This window comes from Calliphora vicina, chromosome 2, assembly GCF_958450345.1.
Source record: "Calliphora vicina chromosome 2, idCalVici1.1, whole genome shotgun sequence".
NCBI classification, from domain to species: domain Eukaryota; kingdom Metazoa; phylum Arthropoda; class Insecta; order Diptera; family Calliphoridae; genus Calliphora; species Calliphora vicina.
This window is the reverse complement of record NC_088781.1, coordinates 25,468,716-25,490,571: the sequence shown is the minus strand read 5'-3', so window position 1 is coordinate 25,490,571 and position 21,856 is coordinate 25,468,716. Positions and strand designations below refer to the sequence as shown.

Below are 21,856 nucleotides of genomic sequence, written 5' to 3'. Positions count from 1 at the left end.
TAATAATATTGAGTGTTAATAATAATAATTACCTGTGGGTGCAGTGATGTAGGCGTCGAACTACCTAAACTGCCAGAACTATTATGATGCAAACTAAATTGACTTGTTGAGGTGGAATTATTTGGACTAATGCTGCGCTGTGAAATCTGGGCGGGTGAACTGCCAGTGCCTAAAAATAAATTAAAAAAAAGAACAAAAGTATTAGTAAATGAAACAAAATAAATAGTTAAAAATAAATTTATTTTAATTGTTTAGTTAGTTTTGGTTTAAAAAATTAACAATTATTTTCAAAATAAAGTTTAAATTGCTGTCAATAAATCCTTTGTTTAAAAGAACTTGAGTTTATTTGTTTGATTTTAATCATTTAAATTAGTTAATTTCTTTATTTTTTATTTATTTAATATTAACTGAATTTAATGGCTTTAAGTCTTTTGTTTTGAATGATGTTTTGTGAGATAAAGTTTCCAAAATTTTTATATCTCTGGGTTTTGAAATGAATTTGTTAGTTGGTGGTGTCTTTTGTTATTTAACTAGCCTGTTGCTTAAATCATAGGTTTTTTTTTGGGTTGTGTTTCGTTAAGAAACATTTTGTTTGTTAATTAAAACCCAGTGTGATTAAATATGAATTTGGGTTAGTCTTGTTGGAAGTACAATAGAAGTAATTAAAAGATTTCGTTAACAAATTTATAATGTATTTTAAGATAGTTCAATGTTGAATCTATAAAATAAAGGTTTAATCAATAAAAAAAAACCTCAGCGAATGTAACCTTTATCTGTGGATTCATTGATACGATTAAGACCAAAAGATAGGGTCTGTCGAATTTCATTTTTGCAGGATGTATTTGTTTCGTAGCTGTCATAGAACTCTCATTAAATTTTGACTTAATTGCTTAAGTAAACGTTTTTAAAATCTATAATTTTGTAGTGACTTAATTTATAAAACCTTTCGCTTTCCATTTTAAAATATGTGCATTTTTAAACAAAAAAAAAAAAAACACTTTCTTCTTTTTGTAAAATTTTTGCACAAAATGTTCCACTTCAAATTTTCGTTTTGTATTGCATGATTTATGCTATTTTATTTAACAAAACGATAGTTTAAGACTTTATTTGCATTCAAACAATTATTTCAAAAATGTTTAAAAACAATAAATTTGTTGTCTTTCAAGTCTTTTGTTTTCCCCAATACACCTGTTTCTTTTCAAATTTTCAACAACTTTGCAGCTATTGTTTTTCTTGATATAAATGCATTATTTAGATAAAAAGAACGATCTTCATGTTTAATGTAGTTAAACAATAAATTGGGGATATATTAATGCAAAACACAATGAAATCTACTTTTAAAGATCACTAAAGAAAGCCTTTTGTAAGATCTTTTATTACTAAGAAAAAGTCCACGATCAACAGAGAACTCTTTAACTCTTTGTCATTAACAATTTTGCTGCTTTTATATGATTTGTTGCCATTATATAAATCAATTAATTATTAAAATTATAGTCTTTACTTTTATTTATTCAATCTCAATTTTAACACATTTTTGCTTTTAAACATCTCATCTTGGGTGTTATTATGCTGTCTTCAAATGTGATCATTTCAGTTGTTTCTTTGCTCAACCTTGTGTTTTATGTGTTTAATTTATAGGAAAAAAATTGATTTATATAAAAAACAAACAGTATCAACGATAATTTGTTTTTTTGATTTTTAGGAAGTTTTTTAACACTCATTAAATGTTCATAATAAATGTTTTTATTAACTTTTTTCCATATTTAAAACAAATTATATGTATGTAGTTTGTTTTTTTTCAATTTAATGTTTATTTAATCCCATTAGAGATCTATTAACAATAAAGATAATTAATCATTAAATTATGTGCAAAAATATATAGTTTTGGAGTTATTAAATAATACAGTTTAATAACATTAATTTAAAGCTTCCCCATTCATTTAAAACCAGCAAGTTGAATTTGTAGCAGAATTTTTCTTTTTAAAGTAATATTAACGAAATAGTAACAATATTATTTCCACAAGGAGAACATTATGAATTTATTTAATAAAGTGTCGCCAATAATAAATAAACAAACAAACAAACAAAAAATAGTTTGACAGCTGACAGTACGAGAGAAGATCTAGTTTTAATTGGTTCAGATAACCCACATGTGATTGTCGAAAAACAAATGCTTCCACAACCTGTCACTGTTTGGTGCGGATTTTGGGCGGGAAGCATCATTTGTTCAAACTTCTTTCAAAATTAGATTGGTCAAGCAATGATTCATTGTTGAAGTTCGATATCATTGTTGAAGATTTAAAAAATAATGAAAATTTGGCGTCTTCAGTTTCAACCTAAATCCATCCTAGATAAAGCACATTTCCGTCTGATGGCTTTATTTATCGTCAAAGTTGCTGCAATTGGGTTTGAGAGAACCGACATTGGATTGTCGAAAAACCAATGTATTCGCTCCGTGCCACTGTTTGTTTCGGATTCTCGGCCTAAATTGTCTTATATTGTTAGGAAATTGTATTTTAATTCAAATATATTTGTTTCTAACGTCTGGTTTCAAGTTGCCTCATGTTTCTCAACATTTCTATTTCTGGAGACTTCTAATTTTGGACAATGTTGTTTTCCGGCCGATTAACTGTGGAACATACAACATTGAATAAAAGCTTTGAGTTGATCATTGTAGTAATAGAACTTTCATGAAGCTGCTGGGAGGAAGATGGCGCTGTCTATAAATAGTGGCAGCGGTTGCAGTCGTTAGCTAGTTGATAATAGGCACTGTTAGAATTAAAATCAACTGCATTACCAGTTACTATTGTGTGTACATTTGAATAAGTAAAGAGTAGTTACAATTTTAAATTACTAAACTGCTTTTATTTGCAATCAAAAGTATCCGGTTTATTTAAAGGAAATAAACCATCTTTTTTAAAAGGTAAAATCGTAACCATATTAATATTAATGTTATACGACATGTGCTTTCAACAAGATGTTGTCACATACAGACCGTGAAACGGTTTAGTTACTGCATGCGACCTACAGACCTACAACTGCCCTTGCATTGAAAGAGAAAACTCAACGGATTTCACAGCCACATTTATGCAAAATCTTTAGGGAAAATTTAAAGAAAATACCATTTACCCAATGTGCTATTCCTTTCATAAACCTATCTTGTGTTCTTTATGATTGAATAAAAAATAAACTTTTAGATTCTATAATAAATGCCATGAGATCGATTATAATATAACCAATTTCCTTACTGGATATTGAAAATATATAACAGTTTCGCGAACGACAACTTATGATGATGTGGCTGGCACTATTCACAAGAGATTTATCACGTTTTGATAAAAAATGTAAAAAAGGTTTTGGATAAAATTGACATTTTGAGAATTGGTAAAACATCGCAACATCGGGATTAAGTTTGTAGGCCAAATGGTTTGGTAACATTGGAAATGCCACATTTTATAGCTTTTGCACTGCTGCAATACTGTTTGCTGTTAATACTGAACTCTGCTACTATTTTTAATTATTTTACAACCTTACAGACTTGTAAATCAATGGAAAACTTTTACAAAAAGTTTAATTATTAAAAGACCTATTTGTTAATAAAGCTACTTGAATTTTATGGTAAGTAAATCTATAGTTTTATAAATTTTTATTTGTTTTTTTTTTCAAATTTATAATTACATTTACATAGCAAACATTTGTGTAAAAACACTTTTGTGTTTACAAATCAATTTGTTTCACTTTTGGGAAGTTGAATGCACCATTTTTTGTAAATTAATATGCAAAATGCGTAAATTTCAACAGGCTGTATGTATTTTAAAACGCATTAAAAATTGAATTTTTAATAACAACAGCTACAAAAAGTTTCCATTTAACCTCGTCTACAATTAAGTTTCTTTTGTTTAGATGTTTTGCTACGCACAAGTTTTTGTTTTCGTCTATAATTGATTTAGTTGGAATACGTTAAATATTTATTTTATTTAAAAAAAAAATTTGTTGCGTTTTGTGTGATTTGTCATATACAGACAATACAGACTCATAACGCAATAAAAATATTATGTTTTTTTCTATATTAATTATGCATACATACACATCTGCTCAAAATAATAGATACACCAAAATTTATTTTTTAAAAACGAAAAAAAATAATGGTATATTGTAAAATTATAAAAATAATTCAGTCGATTTTTATTTATAGTTAAAAGGAGAGTAAAAAACAAAAACAAAATATTTCATAATTAATAATAAATATTATAAAGTAAATTAAATTTCTTAAATTTCGAAAAATTTGGTGCTCATAATAATAGATACATTTTTAAAAATTCTTATTAAACAAAAGCTAATAAATTTTATCTTAAAAAAATTAGTTTATTATTAAAGTAAAGCTAGTATCCAGTATATCCACCTTTGTTTTGTAAAACTTTCTCCACTCTTCTGGGCATACTGGATATCAAGTTCTGACACTTCTCCAATGGAATCTCGTACCATATTTTTTGCGTTTTCTCCCATAAATCGTCTTTATTTTTGAAAAGATCCTTCGAAAGCCTTATCTTTAATTCACTCCACAAGTTTTCTATTGGGTTTAAATCAGGGGATTGGCTGGGCCAGCTTAAAACAGGTACGTTATTCTCCAAGAACCAGTTTTTAACTAATCTTGAACTATGTTTTGGGTCGTTGTCCTGCTGGAATGTCCATATTAATGGCATATTTTCCGATGCATATGGAAGCATTACGTTTTCCAATATGTCTCTATACCCACTAGCATTCATGGTATCTTCTATTCGGAATATCGGACCAACACCATTCCATGAAAAGCAACCCCAAACCATTATGTTTCCCCCGCCATGTTTTACCGTCTTTTTTGTAAATTTAACGTGGAATTCTTTTCCTTTTGGTCGGCGTACATTTCTTTGGCAGTCGTTTCCAAACAAATTTATTTTTGTTTCGTCGCTCCATAAAATATTTCTCCATTTTTTTCGCCTTCACACCCGGACCATTGTAAGTGCTCTTTAGCAAATACTAATCTTGTCTTGATATTTTTTTGGCGCATTAGTGGCACTTTTCTGGCAATTCTTCCCGGCAATTTAGCTTGTAAAAGACGACGACGAACTGTTTGTGGACTGATTTCGTTACATAGCTCCGCAGAAATAGCTTTCGATGATATGAAAGGGTCTTTTTTAACCATAAGGACGATCCGCCTATCTGTTTCTGGACTGGTTTTCTTTGGTCTACCGCGAGTTTCTCTTTTTTGTTTTTTAGATAAAGCATTTTGGACAAAATGTAAAGATCTTCCTATGCTCTTTGCTATTTCCCGTAATGATTTTCCTTGATTTCTCATCGTTTGAACAATTTTTTTCTCATCTTCGGTACAATGATGATTTCGTCCCATTTTCTTCAAAAGAGTCCTATTTTTTATAAAATTGTTGCTAAAATTTAAATTATACTTACTGTTTCACGTAAATAGGAACAAAAAATTGCACAAAAAAAAAAATTGTATATAAACAAATTACAAATTACTGATGTGTATCTATTTTTATGAGCAAATAATTTTTTGTAATTCAAATAAATTCATTTTTAAAAATCAACATGAAAGCAAATAGTTGCCAGATTTTTGACTGACATGACATTGCCAGATAGAAATTTTAATAATATGATGTATTCTTAACGCTTGCGAGGAAATTTTCAATGTTACCGCCATTTAAATTTTTTCCAATTAGGTGTATCTATTATTTTGAGCAGATGTGTATGTTTAAATGTATTGATTGATATGTGAGGTGAATTTAAAGTGCTAAAACATCTAATAAAGTTCATTCACTTGTGAATAAATAAATAATAATTGACAAATAATAAATAACTTCCAACTAACAATAAATCACACAAATATTGGAATTATAAGCCGGGACACATCAAGGATAAAATTAATAAACATACTCAGAATTTTTTTAATTTAAAATAAATTCTCAAAAAAATGCGGTTGTATTGTAACAGAGAACAGATATTAAACCTTTGAGTATGAGTTACTAAATACAATTTAGTTAAGGGTCCTAGCCTAACTCCTGCTGGGTCAAAAACCTAACTCTGACAACAAAATACATGTTAGTCAATGTATTTTGTTGTTGTATCAGATATATGATTTAAGTTATTTTTGTTTGATAAACTGAAGTCTGGGGGACTCAAATAGCGACTGCTAGGTTATAAACAAAATCTTTAGTTATTTGTGAACTAATTCTGTTCACTATTCAGTGATAATTTTAAGGTTAGTCCTTTTTAAAACATTTCACTGTTGTTTATTCCCAGTTATTCGTTATTAGACAAGTTCTCCACCAAAAACAAAATTAAGTATTTCAAATATTGTTTTTAAAAATTCAGATTATTTTAATATCAGTCTCTTAAAATGTATTATTAATTAAACTAGATCTGGTTTCTGTTTTACTTTTTTATTATTAAATTAAAACAAACTGGTCCGTCTAGTGGTTTTTGTTTATTGTAGACAATTACCTAAACTTCTTGTATTTACGAGCAAACAACTTAATTCCCAGCAATTAGAACAGGTGTCGATAGATATGTTTTATTAGAAAATTGTTTACTTTGTAATATAAATGTAAGTGTAAATTAATTCAAAAAAGATTTGAAATTCTTTTCAACGGATATATATTATATTTATGTAGCTTAAAACAAAAAAAAATATAATTAAATTAAATTAATTAAGCAGATTTTTGTTTGTATGCTACAATATAATTTTATATGCAGTCATGTTCTAATTTGTTTTGCAAATTTTATTATATATTTAAATACTCTTTTTTATATTAAATTAGCGGATATAAAAACGGATAAGTGGTTTTAGAATAAGAAAGAAGTTGTTTTAGATTGTTGGAAGAATTATTTGAAAATGAATCATTGTGAATTTTATATAAAAAAAATTAAATTTAAAAGCGAAATTATATTGTGGTTTTAAGGAAATTTACATAAATAAAGTAGTTTGTATAGGGTGTCCCAAAATTCACCGCTATATATAGCGGAGTCAATTGAAATATACTTTCCATTGACTCCATTGTCTACATCAATATACCAACTATAATCCAACTTAGGTTGCTATTTAAAAACCTCCCCAAACAAGTTTGAAGACCAAATGCCTGTTTCACGATGTCGAAAGAAAAATGAGTTGAACAAATTTGTATAAAAATTATTCGAAAGAATTTTAAAACCTGAGTGTTTCACTCATTTTTCTTTCGACATCGTGCACCAGGCCTCAAGAATTTGATGCATTACTTCATGAAGATAGTTGTAAAACTCAGCAAGAGCTTGAAAAATCATTGGGAGCTATTCAAGCAGCAATTTCAAAAGGCATGCGAGCAGCAGGATTCATCCAAAAACATACGAATTGAAACCGAGAGACCTTCAAAGACCATTTAGCATGTCCGAAATGATGCTTGAACGCTATAAAAAATGCATTTTTGCACCGAATCATTACTTGCGATTAAAAATACGATAACCCGAAGCGTAAGAGATCGTAAGTGAAGCCCGGCCAACCAGCCGAATCGCCACCAAAGCCAAATATCCATGGCGCTAAGGTAATGCTCTGTATTTGGTGGGAGCAAAAGGGTCCTATCTATTATCTGGCCAGACCATGGAATCTGTACCGAACGCAACTGATTCATTTGAAGCGAGAATTTGCCGAAGAACGCCCTGAATATACGGTCAGACATGAAACCGTAATATTTCATCATGACAACACTTGGCCTCATGTTGCAATACCTTGTAAAAACTATTTATAATGAAGAAGTTGGGAAATTTCGCCTCACCAGTCTTATAGTCCAGATCTTGCCCTGTCCGAATACTATTTGTTTCGATCGATGCAGAACGCTCTCTACGGGATACGCTTCGCTTTGGAACAGAGTATCCGAAATTGTCTTGATTCGTTCTTGGCCTCTAAAGATGTGCCTTTTTTTCGCGGAATCCATATGTTGCCAGAAAGATGGGAAAAGGTCATAGCTAGCAATGGCCAATACTTTGAATAAATTTATATTGTACAAATATTTAAAAAAAAAAGAAAAAAATATTAAAAAAATTCGCATTTTTAAGTCATACACCCAATAATAAACAAAATTGTAGCATATGGAGTGAAACCAATCTACAACAGAACCTACTGAGTCTATTATATCCAGAAAAATGAACAGTTTAGTGTGGTTTACAGGCTGTTGGCATTATCTGACATTATTTCGAAAATGAAGCCAGAAGTCGTTACGGCACCATGATCAATATCCGGGCGAGATGTGTTTTCAACTGGTTGGCTATACGTTTCATATGGTGACCGCAACCATCGATTTATTAAAATCTAAATTTGGCGATATTTTGATTTCGATTTCATGGCCTCAAAGATCGAGGGATTTGTCACTTCTGGATTATTTCCTGTGGGGCCATGTGAAGACACTGGTTTATGCAGATAAAACAGCATTCAGCCAAAATTTTTCGTGTCATTCGTGATCGACCCCAGTGTGTGACAGTTTAGGGTTAGTTAGGTTTCTAAAATACATCATAAACGATGAAGCAGATTTTCATCCTGATGACTCTGTTAATCTCAAAATGTCAGCATTTGGTACTCAGAGAAACGATACAATAACTGCCTAAACTGGATGATATTAATGTGAATGATAAGTGGTTTCAATAAGCCGATGCCACGTGCCATGCAGTCCGTGAAACAATTCAAACTCATTTCGGTGATCAGAATTGACTTTCGTAGATCGTTTGCTTTAATATCATCTTTTTATGACGTTATTTGAATTCAAAGTCAGTGAACCATTCATGCATTGAAGAAGAAATTTTAAAGCTTCATTAACGAAATTCACCACATTTATGCAAAATGTTAAGCGAAAATTTCAACAAAAGATTTTGTATGACACAGCAAAGCCATGGAGGCTATTTTCCTGATATGGTATTCTATACACAAACCTCTCTTGTGTACTTTATGATTCAATACAAAAATAACAATCTAAAGAAAAAGTCAGAGTTTTCTATTTAATTAAAATATTGTGTAAATTTTGGGATATCCATTATTATTTTATCGTATTCCCCAAATACCTTCCGTTGTTTACCCTCGTGTGTTGTTTTTCACACATACAGTATGTCTAAATTTAGTCACTTTTTAGACATGCATACAATTTTTCATTTCATTTGTTATCAATTAATGTTAAAGCCACCATATTCAAACATCCTTCAAAAGCCCATATAAATCTTTTTACAATTTACCTTACATGTGGTGACATTTAAATAATATTTTTTGTTTCTTTTCTTGTAAAACACAATTACAATGTTATTTATGTTTACTATTATTATTATTATTTTTCCTTAACATTTGTTAAAAACATTCCACAAAGTTCATTTAATGTTTAGTATGTCAGATATAGCACTTTAACTAGCCCATAAACATAAACGAAGCTACCCACAGCCAGACAACTTCACCCAAAAAAAAAAAAAAAACAGCACATAAGTTGTATTTACAAACATTACAAAGCATGTTTACACATGTTCAAAAAAACACCTGAGGAGACTTCTATCTTTTTACCTTGTGGTTGTTTTTTTTTCTTTTGTTCTTCCATATTAAAATAATGACTGTCTTATGGTGTTTATTTAATTTTGTTTTTAAATATTTATGAAAATATTATTAACAATTGTTGACATTATCAAGATGGCATTTGTGAACTTGCAAACACAAATATAAATATTGATAAACAGTAGTTTTATTTAATATATTTATTTGTTTAAAGCAGCCATTAAAATATACAAATAAATAAATATAAAAACAAAATATTACATTATAACCTTCACTTGATTTTACTAATATGCCTTAAAATCGTCAAGTTATTAAACTGCCAAATCTAGAAAAATAGTGTTGGGTTTTGTAAATTCGCCGATAAATTGTGTAAAGCTTATTATCAAAATGTGGACATGTCATGTCTTTGTTGTCAACTTGACCATATTATGTCAAATTATTAGAAACAACAAACAATTTTGTGTTGAAAAAAAAACGTTATTAATTAAAAATAGCTAACAAACGCCCACCAGCGTATTGTTTGCCTTAAGTGGCTAAAAATACATATATTTTCAATATTACTCAACTTTAAAGTTGCTGGTTTTTTGGTTCGCAAAAAACAGTTTATAAATAATTAATACCTTAAGAAAATATTAGATAATCTTAAGAGATTGTGAGAGAGGTGTTTGAGAGCTGTTGGAAAACATTGAGATAGACAATTAGTTGAGGATCTGTACTAATGATCGGATCGATGGGACAACAAATTGCGGGATTTTTTCAAATGCTTAGCTATTTTTTTTGCAACATTTGTGCAATATAAAGTTATTCAAAGTATTGACCATTGTTAGATATGACCTTATCCCATCTTTCTAGATTCCGTGCCAAAAGAACTGCTCATCTTTTGAGGCCAAGAAGGAATCAAGCCAATTTCGGATACTCTGTTGCCCAGTGAAACGTATACCAGAGAGAGCGTTCTGCATCGATCGATTTTTTCTCTAAGTGTATAGGTATTACTTTCTTTAAAAAAAAACTTTAATTTGTTTTCTAAAACTATAAAAAAACAAGCATGTTTTCCTGCCATAAATCTTTCGACACATTACTTTATTGAATAATAATAAAACGTTGTAAGCTAATAGCAAAATATTGTACATACAAACATGTAATAAATAGTAACAGTATTAAGGAAACGTATAATCACGTATTTGTGCTACTTTTTTCTCCACATAATAAATTACTACAAAAATTAGAAATTAAGCCATATGAAATAAAACCTGCAGTTGAGCTTTAAACCCCAACTAAATTTTATTTAAATGCATCCTTAGGTATGTAAATTTTTCTTTTTGTTTCAATTTTATTTTCTTTTCAAACAAATTTACCAAAAAAGTTCAAAAGATAACAGAAAGAAAGAAAAAAAATAGATAAATATAAAACAAAAGGAAAATTCACTTTCTAAAAACCACTCTTTCTTGCCATTTATAGAAAAATGTTGTTAGAGTCTGATAAAATAGACTTGATTGCATAGTTTTGCAAAAAACCATGAATGACAAAGAAATACAAAAAAGTGGTTACGTTACCAAATTGTTTTTAATGCACTCTCGTTATAAAAGTTAAGTTAGACAGACAGACAGACAGACAGTGAGTGAGTGGCTTTGGTTTAAAACCGTAAAAGGAAAACAATGTGAATGTGAGTTGAAATTTAGATGGTGATAAAATTTGTTAATAAATTTGAAATATTTTTTACAACAACAATGTTAATTAATTAAAAATTTAAAAAAAAATTCATATATTTTTCACATAAATAATAAATATTAATTAAAATTTAAGGAAAATTCCATTAAAAATTTTATAAAAAAAATAATGTTAAGGAAATTTTTGTTGAAATATTTTGTGTATGACTTAAAAATTAGGATTTTCAATAGATGACGTATCTTTTGAAGGCGGTCTTTGTTTTTAATAACTTATAAATCATTTTGAAGGGTCATTTATTCTCCTTAATTATTGAACCTTTTCGCCGATTGCTCTTCAAATCTTATGGTGAATGTGTTCCATCGGTTTCAACGTGCGAGAGATGTTTTGTGCGGTTCAGAAGTGGAAATTTTGAGACGGAAGACAATGATTGCCAGTCAAAACGTTTGAAGGCCAATAAATTGGAGGCATTACTCCATGAAGATTGTTGTGAAACTCTACAACAGCTTGCAAATCATTAGGTGCTACTCAAGCAGCCATTTAAAAACGCTTGCGGAACGATTCACCCAAAAACAGGGAAATGGGAGACCTTGAAAGTCGATTTCAAGGATTTCCGAATCATTACATACGATGAAAAATTCATTACGGTAACCAGAAGCGTAATTTATCGTAAGTGAAACCAGGCTAACCAGCCGAATCGACACCAAAGCCTAATATCCATGGCGCTAAGGTAATTCTCTGTATTTGTTGGGGCCAAAAGGTTTCTATCTATTATGAGCTGCTGAAATCAGGCCAGACCATCACAGGGAACCTGTACCGAAAGCAATTGATTCGTTGGAAGCTAGCAATACCTGTTAAAAAGTATTTAGAGAGAAGTAGTTGGGAAGTTTTGCCTCACCCGCTTTATAGTCCAGAAAAGTTACAATTTTTAAAAACTCCCGCATTTTTAAGTCATACATATTTTAAGTAATAGATATTTCTTAAAAGAGGCTGCTTTGCCGTTATTTGCCACAATAACATATATAACCATCCAGAATTGATAGATTATTTATAATTGGATCCTTGCCTTTTTAGAATAATCTAAAAATTTTCTTCAAAATTGGCCAAGTTTGTGTAAAGCTCTCTTCACTTAAATGAGAATATTTTTATTTTACACATTTTCTTTCAGAATTGTATATAAAATACATATGAGCTTGATGAAATCGAGCTTGATGAAATCGAGTAATATCTAAATATCAAAAATCATGACATTCTTATAATAAATTTATTTTTGGCGATTTTTTTTATATTTTAAGGCTCAAGGCGACCAACTTTAGAGAGCCGCCCAATAGCCCCTATTCCATTTACGGACTAAATGTAAATGCTAATCAAGTCAGAAGCTCTTCAGCTTTAAATGAGTAAAATTTCATTAAGATATCTCTAACCGTTCCCGATCTACTGGATTATTTCCAAAAATAAACAATTTTTAAACCACTGTGTATTGGTGCATATTTTTCTTATAAATCAAAAGAGTTAAGGCGCATACTTGATTTTGTTGTTGTTTCCTCTTGAAAAATCAAAAGACTAAAGAAACATACTTTACAGTGATGCCAAAAGTTGTAAACGACTAAAATGGTAGAAAATCAAAGTTTTTGAAAAAAATTAACTTTTTTATAAATTTATAAAAAATTTTATTAAAAACACATAAATAAAATTCGGATAACAAAAAAATATATAAATTTAAACAAAAATCGAATCCAAAAAATAGATAATTGGAAAATTTAAAATTGTTAAATCAAAATTTCGATACAAAATTTGTTTTATAATATTTTAAAAATTAATAAAAAAAAATACTTCATTTTAAAATGTTGCCACTATAAACCAATTATTTTTATTATTATTAAAACATAGAAGTCGTATAAGTTTTTCGATATAACTGTAGCAGAAACCTATAACTTGACAACACTCTAATATTCATCTGTTATTTTTAATTCTCGATCTTTATTTTCTAAAACAAAAAAAAAAAGAATTATTGTAATTTATTTTTATTTCGTGTTGTCGTTGTTGAAACTTCCTGACTACAAGTGTTGCTTTATTTGGAGGTTAAGTATGTAGTTTAATGTTTATTTTGCCATACATAAATATTTAATGTTTCTTTTTTCTCTATATGTTGTTATTTACATAATATTTATGATTTATTTTTACCTAAACACAATATATTGTATTCTTTACAGTTTTTTCAACTTAAAATTACTTCATTGTGTCTTGTCTTGTTTTGTTTTCTCTTCAATGCAACCTACAATTAAAACTTAAATAAAAAACTTAACTGCCTACTTGCCAATGTTTAACATACATACAAGTTAAAATACCTATACACATAGATTTTGGTTGAAATTTACTTACAATCTTAATTAATATTTATTTTATAATAACCTTGACTTCTTCTGCAGTCACTAACTTCAAAAAATACTTAAAAAAACGAAACAAAAACGTGTAACCATAAATAAATTTTAGAAGAAAAAAAAATATAATAATTTATGACTAAGTAGAGAGAGTGTAAGGTGAACCAGAAGGTGTTGCTGGTTAGTTTTAAATTTAAATTTTAGAAAATTTTCAAAAAAGATTTATATGGTTTTTTACAATAAACCTTAAAAGTCATGTTTACAACCTTTTTCCTATTTAATCTATAAGATTGCTTGTAATTGTAATGTCAACACTAAGACTTTTAAGGTAGTTTTATACCAAAACTGTGTGAACGATTAAAATTATGTTTGAAGGTGTTACATTAAAAAGGAAATCCTATATAAATATTACCAAATTTCCTAAAACATTTTTAAACAAACACCTTTTTATATAGAAGTATTGTTAACTATTGTTTAGATTTAGAATAGCCAACATTTTGTCATAATATATAATTTATTTAAACTTCAAATATGGTATGTGCGCAAGATAGTTACTAAATAAATTTTAACTACTTTTGAAAAAGTGAAATTTTACATTGAATTTAAAATAAATTTAACTGTTTATTACTTGTTTATTTTTAAAGTTGAATCAAAAGTACTTTTCTTAAAAAGGTTTGCTTCAATTGTAAATATTAATTAAGTCAAATTTTAGTTTGAAACGTAGGGGTTTATTAAATAAATTTTTTTAATACAATTTATTGGTGTAATTTTTGGTTTCAGTTGTAATTTTTAATTAACTTCCAATCGCAGGATTTTATTAAATAACATTTTCATTCCAAATGTAGGTCATTGTTAAGTCTAATTTTAGTCCGAAGCGTAGGTCTTTTTAAATCAAATTTCAGTTCCAAACATAGGTCTTTATTATGACAAATTTTAGTTCAAATCGTGGGTCTATTTAAAGTCAGTTTTTGGTTGTAATTTTTAAACATTTTCAGTAGGTCCTTATTAAGTCAAATTTTAGCTTTAACCGTAGGTCCTAATTAAGACATAGACGTATGGGTTTCCTCAGTTAAGTTTCAACTTAAATCTTAGTTATTTATTAAGACACATTTTAGCTGTAATTGTATCTCTTTATTAAGTTACATTTTAGCAGTAATCGTAGGTTCTTATTAGGACAAATTCTAGATGTAATCGTAGGTTCTAATTAAGTCAAATTTTAACTGTAATCGTATATTTTTTTATACATAAATGTCAGATGTTATCATAGGTCTTAATTAAGTCATATTTCGGATGTAATCATCAGACAAATTTTAGCTGCAATCGTAGACCCTATTTAAATAATATTTTTGCTGTAATCGTGGGTCCTATTTAAGTCACATTTTAGGTGTAATCATAGGTCCTACTTATGTCATATTATAGCTGTAATCATTAACCCTATTTAAGTCATATTTTAGCTGTAATCGTAGACCCTATTTAAGTCATATTTCAGCTGTAATCGTAGGCCATATTTAAGTCATATTTCAGGTCCTATTTAAGTCATATTTTAGCTGTAATCGTAGGTCATATTAAAGTCATATTTTAGCTCTGATCGTAGGCCCAGTTTAAGGCATATTTCAGTTGTATTCGTAAGCCATGGTTAAGTCATATTTTAGCTGTAATCGTGGGTCATACTTAAGTTATAGTTAGGCTGTAATCGTAGGTACTATATTATCTCTATTTTTAATGAAAGGTGCTAAATGTTGTTCTTAAGTCAAATATGTTAAATAAGTCCTTAATTAAGATTTTTTTAGAAAAGTCTTGGTAAAAAATACTTTTTGCAAAAAAAAAAAAATACATTTCTAAAAAATAGTTTTTGTAAAAAGTACTTTTTTAAACAAATATTTTATATAAAATATTAACTTTTAGTTAATTAAGATGTTTTAAAAAAGTACTTTTTATAGAATAATTTTGAAAAGAATCATAAAAATTATTTTGTAAAAAATCTTTTTCAAAAAGGCCTTGAAAATAATTTTTAACAAAAGCCACTTTTATGCAAATTAAAGTCCAGTAAAATTTTTAAAGAATCTATTAAAATTTTAATGAATTTACAATTTTCAAGAAACGTGATTTTTCTGGTTCTTTTTAAAAAAGTACTTTTTTACAAAAGGTATTTCTTATTGAATAATTGTTAAAAAATAATCTAATAATATTTTTCAAGAATCTACATGTTTCCAACTCTTTTTTGTAAGATAGTACTTTTTGAAAAAAGTACTACCTTACAAAAGTACTTTTCTGTAACTTCTTTTTAGAAACAATTCATTTATTAAGAATAATTATGCAAATATTTTCTAATAAGGTTTTCCAAAATCGATCGAAAGTACTTTTGTGGTCTTAAAATAACTTTTTTTAAAAATAAAAGTACCCAGTATGCAACATTTCGAGTCAGTTCTTTTTATCGAACTTATTTCGAATTAAAATCGAAAATATGAATTTATAATGATGCTCTATCCAATCTACATTTTTTAGAATATCATATTTTAATATTTTATAGAAATGGCGAATAATGTTCGAGTTTTTTTTAATGTCAAATTTTATTTTTGCACAAATTGACAAATTCATATACATACATATTATTCTTTTGTCAATTTGTGAGAAAATAAAATTTTATTTCTTAACCTATCAATAACATATTCATAAAAATATAGTTTAACACGAAAAATGGATCAAAGACGTCTTAAAAGAAAAGCGCAGCCAATTATTAATGTTGTTTTTGACAATTCGAATCTCATAATCAGCAAACATCAGAAATATGTGCAGAGTTTATTGCATTTGAAAATGAAAACACATCTAACGCAACATTATTGGATAATAATAATGGTATTGAATATGCATTATTTCAAGAAGAAATTGCTCGATGGTATAAAGTATACGAAATTGTTCATATATTTAATCGAAATCGAATCATTTTAGAACATTTTTAATACCGAAAAAGGTATAGTATATCGATAAAAATTAGAATCAGAATAATAAACTATTTTCGACTCTTTATCGCTCTGCACTCTTCTTAGGAAAACACGCACATTCTCGACATTATATCGAAGTCGATATCGATAAAATTTTACGAAAAAATGATTCATTTTCGACATAACTTCGAATCATTTTGCATACTGGGTAGTCTTTAAAAAGTACTTTTCGGTAATTTCTATTTAGAAAATTGTATTAATTAAGACTAACTAAGCATATATGTTCTACTAAGGTTTTTTCAAAATCTATCGAAAGTACTTTTGTGGTCTTAAAAGTACTTTTTGAAAAAAGTAGCTTTTAAAAAGAACTTTTCTGTAACATCATTTCCACTAAGGTTTGTCAAAAATCAATTGAAAGTACTTTTTTGTAAAAAGTGTTTTTTTAATAGTACTTGTCTGTAATAGTTTTGTCTTATTAAATATTTATTAAAAATATAATCTAATACGATTTTTAGAACTTTTTTGTAATAAAAGTACTTTTTGCAAAAAAGTATTTTCAATTGATTTTTGACAAACCTTAGTGGAAATGATGTTACAGAAAAGTCCTTTTTAAAGGCTACTTTTTTTCAAAAAGTACTTTTAAGACTACAAAAGTACTTTCCATCGATTTTGGAAATACCTTAGTAGAAAATATTTTCTTAGTTAGTCTTAATAAATAAAATTTTCTAAAAATATATTACCGAAAAGTCTTTAAATTGTACATATTTTTAGACTTTTTTATTTCAAAAATACATATTTTTATATAAATTTCTTTACGACCTTGAAATTTTACTTGATTAATTGTATAAAACTAAAATCGAATAACAATAAAAAATACAATAATTATTCAAAACATACCCAGCTTCAAAGCAGATAGGAGCATCATATTTCTAACGTTGATTTATCACCGTTTGTCTAACGAATGTCACACTATAAAAGCCACCAATATTTTCAACAAAATTAACCAAGTTGTTTTGGTTTTTGTTGCTGGTCGAAAGGAAAAGGCTTAAAACTTGTTACAAAATCTGTTAAATGTTTGCAATGTTTTTTTATTTTTATTATTATCGACAGACAGACATACAAATCAATAAACTTTCACTCTATTGATTGCAAATTAATTGATTTATTTCATTTAAAGTGAAGTGTTGATGTGAGTTTTTGAAAAATTTATAAAGATTTATTCAAGTTTAATGTAAAATAGCACAAGTAATTTGCAGTTTTTTTGTACATTATTTATGAAAGATTTTTATAGATTTTCGAGTTAAAAAATTTATGGTTTTTGTGTTTACAGTTTATGACAGACAAAATTTAATTATTTTTTTTTTCATTTTTCAATCATAACTCGTGTTTATATTATGTGCAAATTGTTTTCTTTATAGTTTTTGCTTTTAATTTTTTACACGCTTCCTCTTATTGTTTCAATAAAAACAGCATTTTTTATGTCATTTAGTTGTTGTGTTTTTCAATATTTTTTAAATCGATTTATTTTTTACTTATTGAGTTTGTGTGTTTTTTTTAAGAATTTAAAGCACGTTTAAGTGGAGGCTTGATTTGATTTTATTTTATCATTCATTATATTTTATAGATTTGTATTGTATTTGCTATTTGATGATTAATCCTCACCAGAAATAAACATTCGTTTTTATTTTTTATTTAGTTGTTTCACAAAAATATAACGTTATATGACCTTTATCATTTATTATTTGTTAAAAATGTGAAACAAATTTATAAATATTTTTATATAATTTTAAATGTGTTCTAGTTTGTTTTAAAATTTTTATATATTTTTTTTCTCACTCTTTATTAAGCAACATTTTAGAATATCATATGCTAAGCTCATATCTTTGTGGTGTTATAGTTTTTTTTTTCTTCTTTCAGTTAAACAAGTTTTAAATAGTTGTAGTCAAATTACACTTAATAAATATTGCGTAGATTTGAATGTACGCGTATGTCTACTGACTTTTAAGCTGTTACAACCTGTTTAACAAAAAAACAAACTTTATTAATTTAAAAAAAAACTTTTCATTTCAATTGCAATTTATTAAAAAAAAATCACAGACAACTTTTAAAACCAGCATTTGTTAAACAAAAAACTAAATATTTGATTTATAAAAAGCTAAAAATTATTTGATTTATTAAATTTTAATTACACTTAATGTTTTAGTGTTAATGCTATATTCAAATCTAGTATTTGATTAGTTTAAGTTCCATATTTTTAGCAAAAATTTTGATTTTTATTCCATTCCGTAGCGCACTTTTAAATTTCTCCTATTTCCTAAGAAAATTTTCTGTCAGGGTCATATAATTAACAGCACTAGTCGAAAATCAATTAACATTTTTTTTAAAGAAAAAATAAATTTTTTATGAGTTTTTTTACGACAGTGATCGTAAATTGCTGAAAATACTCAGTTAAGAGGATGCAAATAACTGTAAATAACAAAATATTGCAAGCAATTAAATGACAGTTTTAAAGCTGTTTTAGAGTGAGGGGGTTACTTTCAAAATGGGAGAAAGAGAGCAGCAGGCATTTATGCATTAAATTGATTTTTAAATGATTTGTTTCAAATAACTTTGATATTTATTTATATGAGAATTTACTGGATCGGACGTATTAAATATCTTCCTTCGAAAAATAGGTCTCATTTTATATTTAATCTAATACGAAACTGTCGATGGCGTAAAATGCCTACGCCAACCGGAGAAATTGAGATTACTGTTTTAAATGGGTACTTTTTTAAAGGGGTACTTTTTTAAAATTGTACTTTTTTGAAGGGCTACGTTTTTAAAACTCAACTTTTTTAAGATGTAATTATTTAAATTTGTACGTTTTTGAAGGGGTACTTTTATATAAGGAACATTTTTAAATGATACTTTTTAAAAGGGTATTTTTTTTAAATTTTACTTTTTTGAAGGAGTACTTATGAAGAGGTTTTTTAATGGGTATTTTTTTAAAACGGTACCTTTTTAAACGAGTACTTTTTTAGAGTTGTACTTTTTTAAAATTGTACGTTTTTGCAGGGGTATTTTTTTATAAGGAACATTTTTAAATGATACTTTTTAAAAGGGTATTTTTTTAAATTTTACTTTTTTGGAATTGTACTTTTTTGAAGGTATTTTTAATGGGTATTTTTTTAAACAAGTACTTTTTTAGAGTTGTAATTTTTTAAAGGGGTACTTTTTAAATATATTCTTTTTTGAAGGGGTCTTTGTTTTTAATTGTACTTTTTTGAAGGGCTACTTTTTTCAAATTGTACTTTTTGAAGGGGTACTTCTTTAAATTGTACTTTTTTGAAGGGGTCCTTGTTTTTAATTGTACTTTTTTGAAGGGCTACTTTTTCAAATTGTACTTTTTGAAGGGGTACTTCTTTAAATTGTACTTTTTTGAAGATAGTTTTTTAAAAGTGTACTTTTTTGAAGGTGTACATTTTTGAAGGGGTACTTTTTTAAAAATGTACTTTTTTAAAGGGGTAATTTTTTAAAATTGTACTTTTTTGAAGGGGTAATTTTTAAAATTGTACTTTTTTGAAGGGGTGCTTTTTTTAAAATTGTACTTTTTTAAAATAGAATATTTATGAATTGGTACTTTTTTAAAAGGGTACCTTTTTAAAAGAGTATTTTTTTAAAAGGGTTCCTTTTTAAACGGGAACTTTTTGAAAATTGTACTTTTTTGAAGGGGTAATTTTTTAAGACACACTTTTTTGAATTGTACTTTTCAAAAAGACACTTTATAAAAAGGGATTTTTTAAATATTTACTACTTTTTAGTAATTTCTTAAATCGGGTAATTTTTCATAAAGGTAGTTTTTTAAAGGGACAATTTTTGCAAATTGTACTTTTTAAGGGGTTTTTTAAATTATACATTCATGAATATGTACATTTTTATTATTTTTTAAATGATACCTTCTTGGAATATTCTTTTTTTTTAAATGGTAGCGGTAGGTAGATAATTGGAATAAAATGGACCTGTTACATCAAATTTAAATCGCTACTATATATCCCCTAGTCTAAATATTGTTTTATTGTAACTCAATTTTAATATGAAATTAAAAAGAAAAGCGAATTTGAATTTTTAGATGTTGAGATATTTTTTTTTTTGGAAACTTTTTGAATTTAATAAAGCTGCAGTTGTTTAATAAATATATTTTTATTTTTTTGTTTCAAAAGTTCTTAAATTCAATGAAATTTGTTTAATGAAATCTTGATTTTCTTTTAATATTGTTTAATTTTAGCCTTAAGCTGCAAAACCCATACCCAGCGGCCCCTGTAGGTCATGGATAATGCACAATGGTTATAAGAAAATGCATTATTTATAGAAATAAAAAAAAAACTACAACAATAAAACTCAAGATAGTCAATGAACTACTTTGAAAGTTAAAGTTTGTGGCTTCTTTGAGAAACTCAAAAAACAAAAGTAAAAAAAACAACGCAGACTAGGAAAACCATAAAAATGATTACAAAATTTAACAGAAATTAAAAACAATTGGCTTTATATTTAAAAAAAAACTGAAAACAAATGCGGGTTTAAAATAATTGTTGGTTTAAACTTAGATGACGATTTTTTTAATACTAATACAATTATGATAATATTAAATAATATATAAAAAAAACATTGATCAAAATTATTTGTTGATTTCAAAAAAAATGTTTGAAATGAATTTATTTAAAAAAACCGTAATTTAATTATAATTTGTTATTAAATACTTTGTTAACACAATCCTTTTTAGTTATTTATTAAGGATTTTTGTTGATTCAGTTATTTGTTTATCTGTTTATCTTCTGTCATTTTTTTGCACAAATAACTCTATAACTTTATAAGTCCATAAAAGTTTCATTTTATTTGTTTTAGATTTTCAGTTTTAATTAAATTGTTCACTTTTTAGTTTAGTTATTTTAATAATATTTAATTATGTAGAAAAATATATGCCGCGTTTTGATGTTTTGTATTAAATGTTAAAAACTCAACTGATTTGAACAAACTACAACAAAAAAGAAACTGCTGACAAAAAAAAAGCCAACAAAATACGTCAAAAAAATACACAAATACTCTCATAAAAAAAACACTCACACAAAAAACAACGTCTTAATACAAACAACAACATTTAACATTTTCTCATAGCAAAACAAACAACAAAAAAAAAATAATAATAACAACAACCATAAGATTTATTTCTTTTAAAACAACAAGTGTTTTTTGTTGGTTTTTGCTGTACTACCACCCAGTGATGCCTACTATTTATGACAAAAACTCACCAGCTTCAAACAGGCTAGAAATTGCTGAATATT

The 21,856-nt window shown here is 27.1% G+C and overlaps 1 protein-coding gene across 5 annotated transcripts in view; it reads right to left on the bottom strand.

The window, feature by feature from the left end:
* Btk29A (tyrosine-protein kinase Btk29A) overlaps nt 1-21,856 on the bottom strand; it is a 328,522-nt gene that overhangs the window by 7,984 nt on the left and 298,682 nt on the right. For 4 of the 5 annotated variants that reach the window (XM_065500668.1, XM_065500669.1, XM_065500670.1 and 1 more), the window contains one exon: nt 33-169. In XM_065500668.1, coding sequence (XP_065356740.1) covers nt 33-169 — 137 coding nt within the window. Of the gene's footprint in view, nt 1-32; nt 170-17,432; nt 18,552-21,274; nt 21,502-21,856 lie in introns of those variants that run through there. The other variant, XM_065500672.1, reaches the window with a different exon arrangement.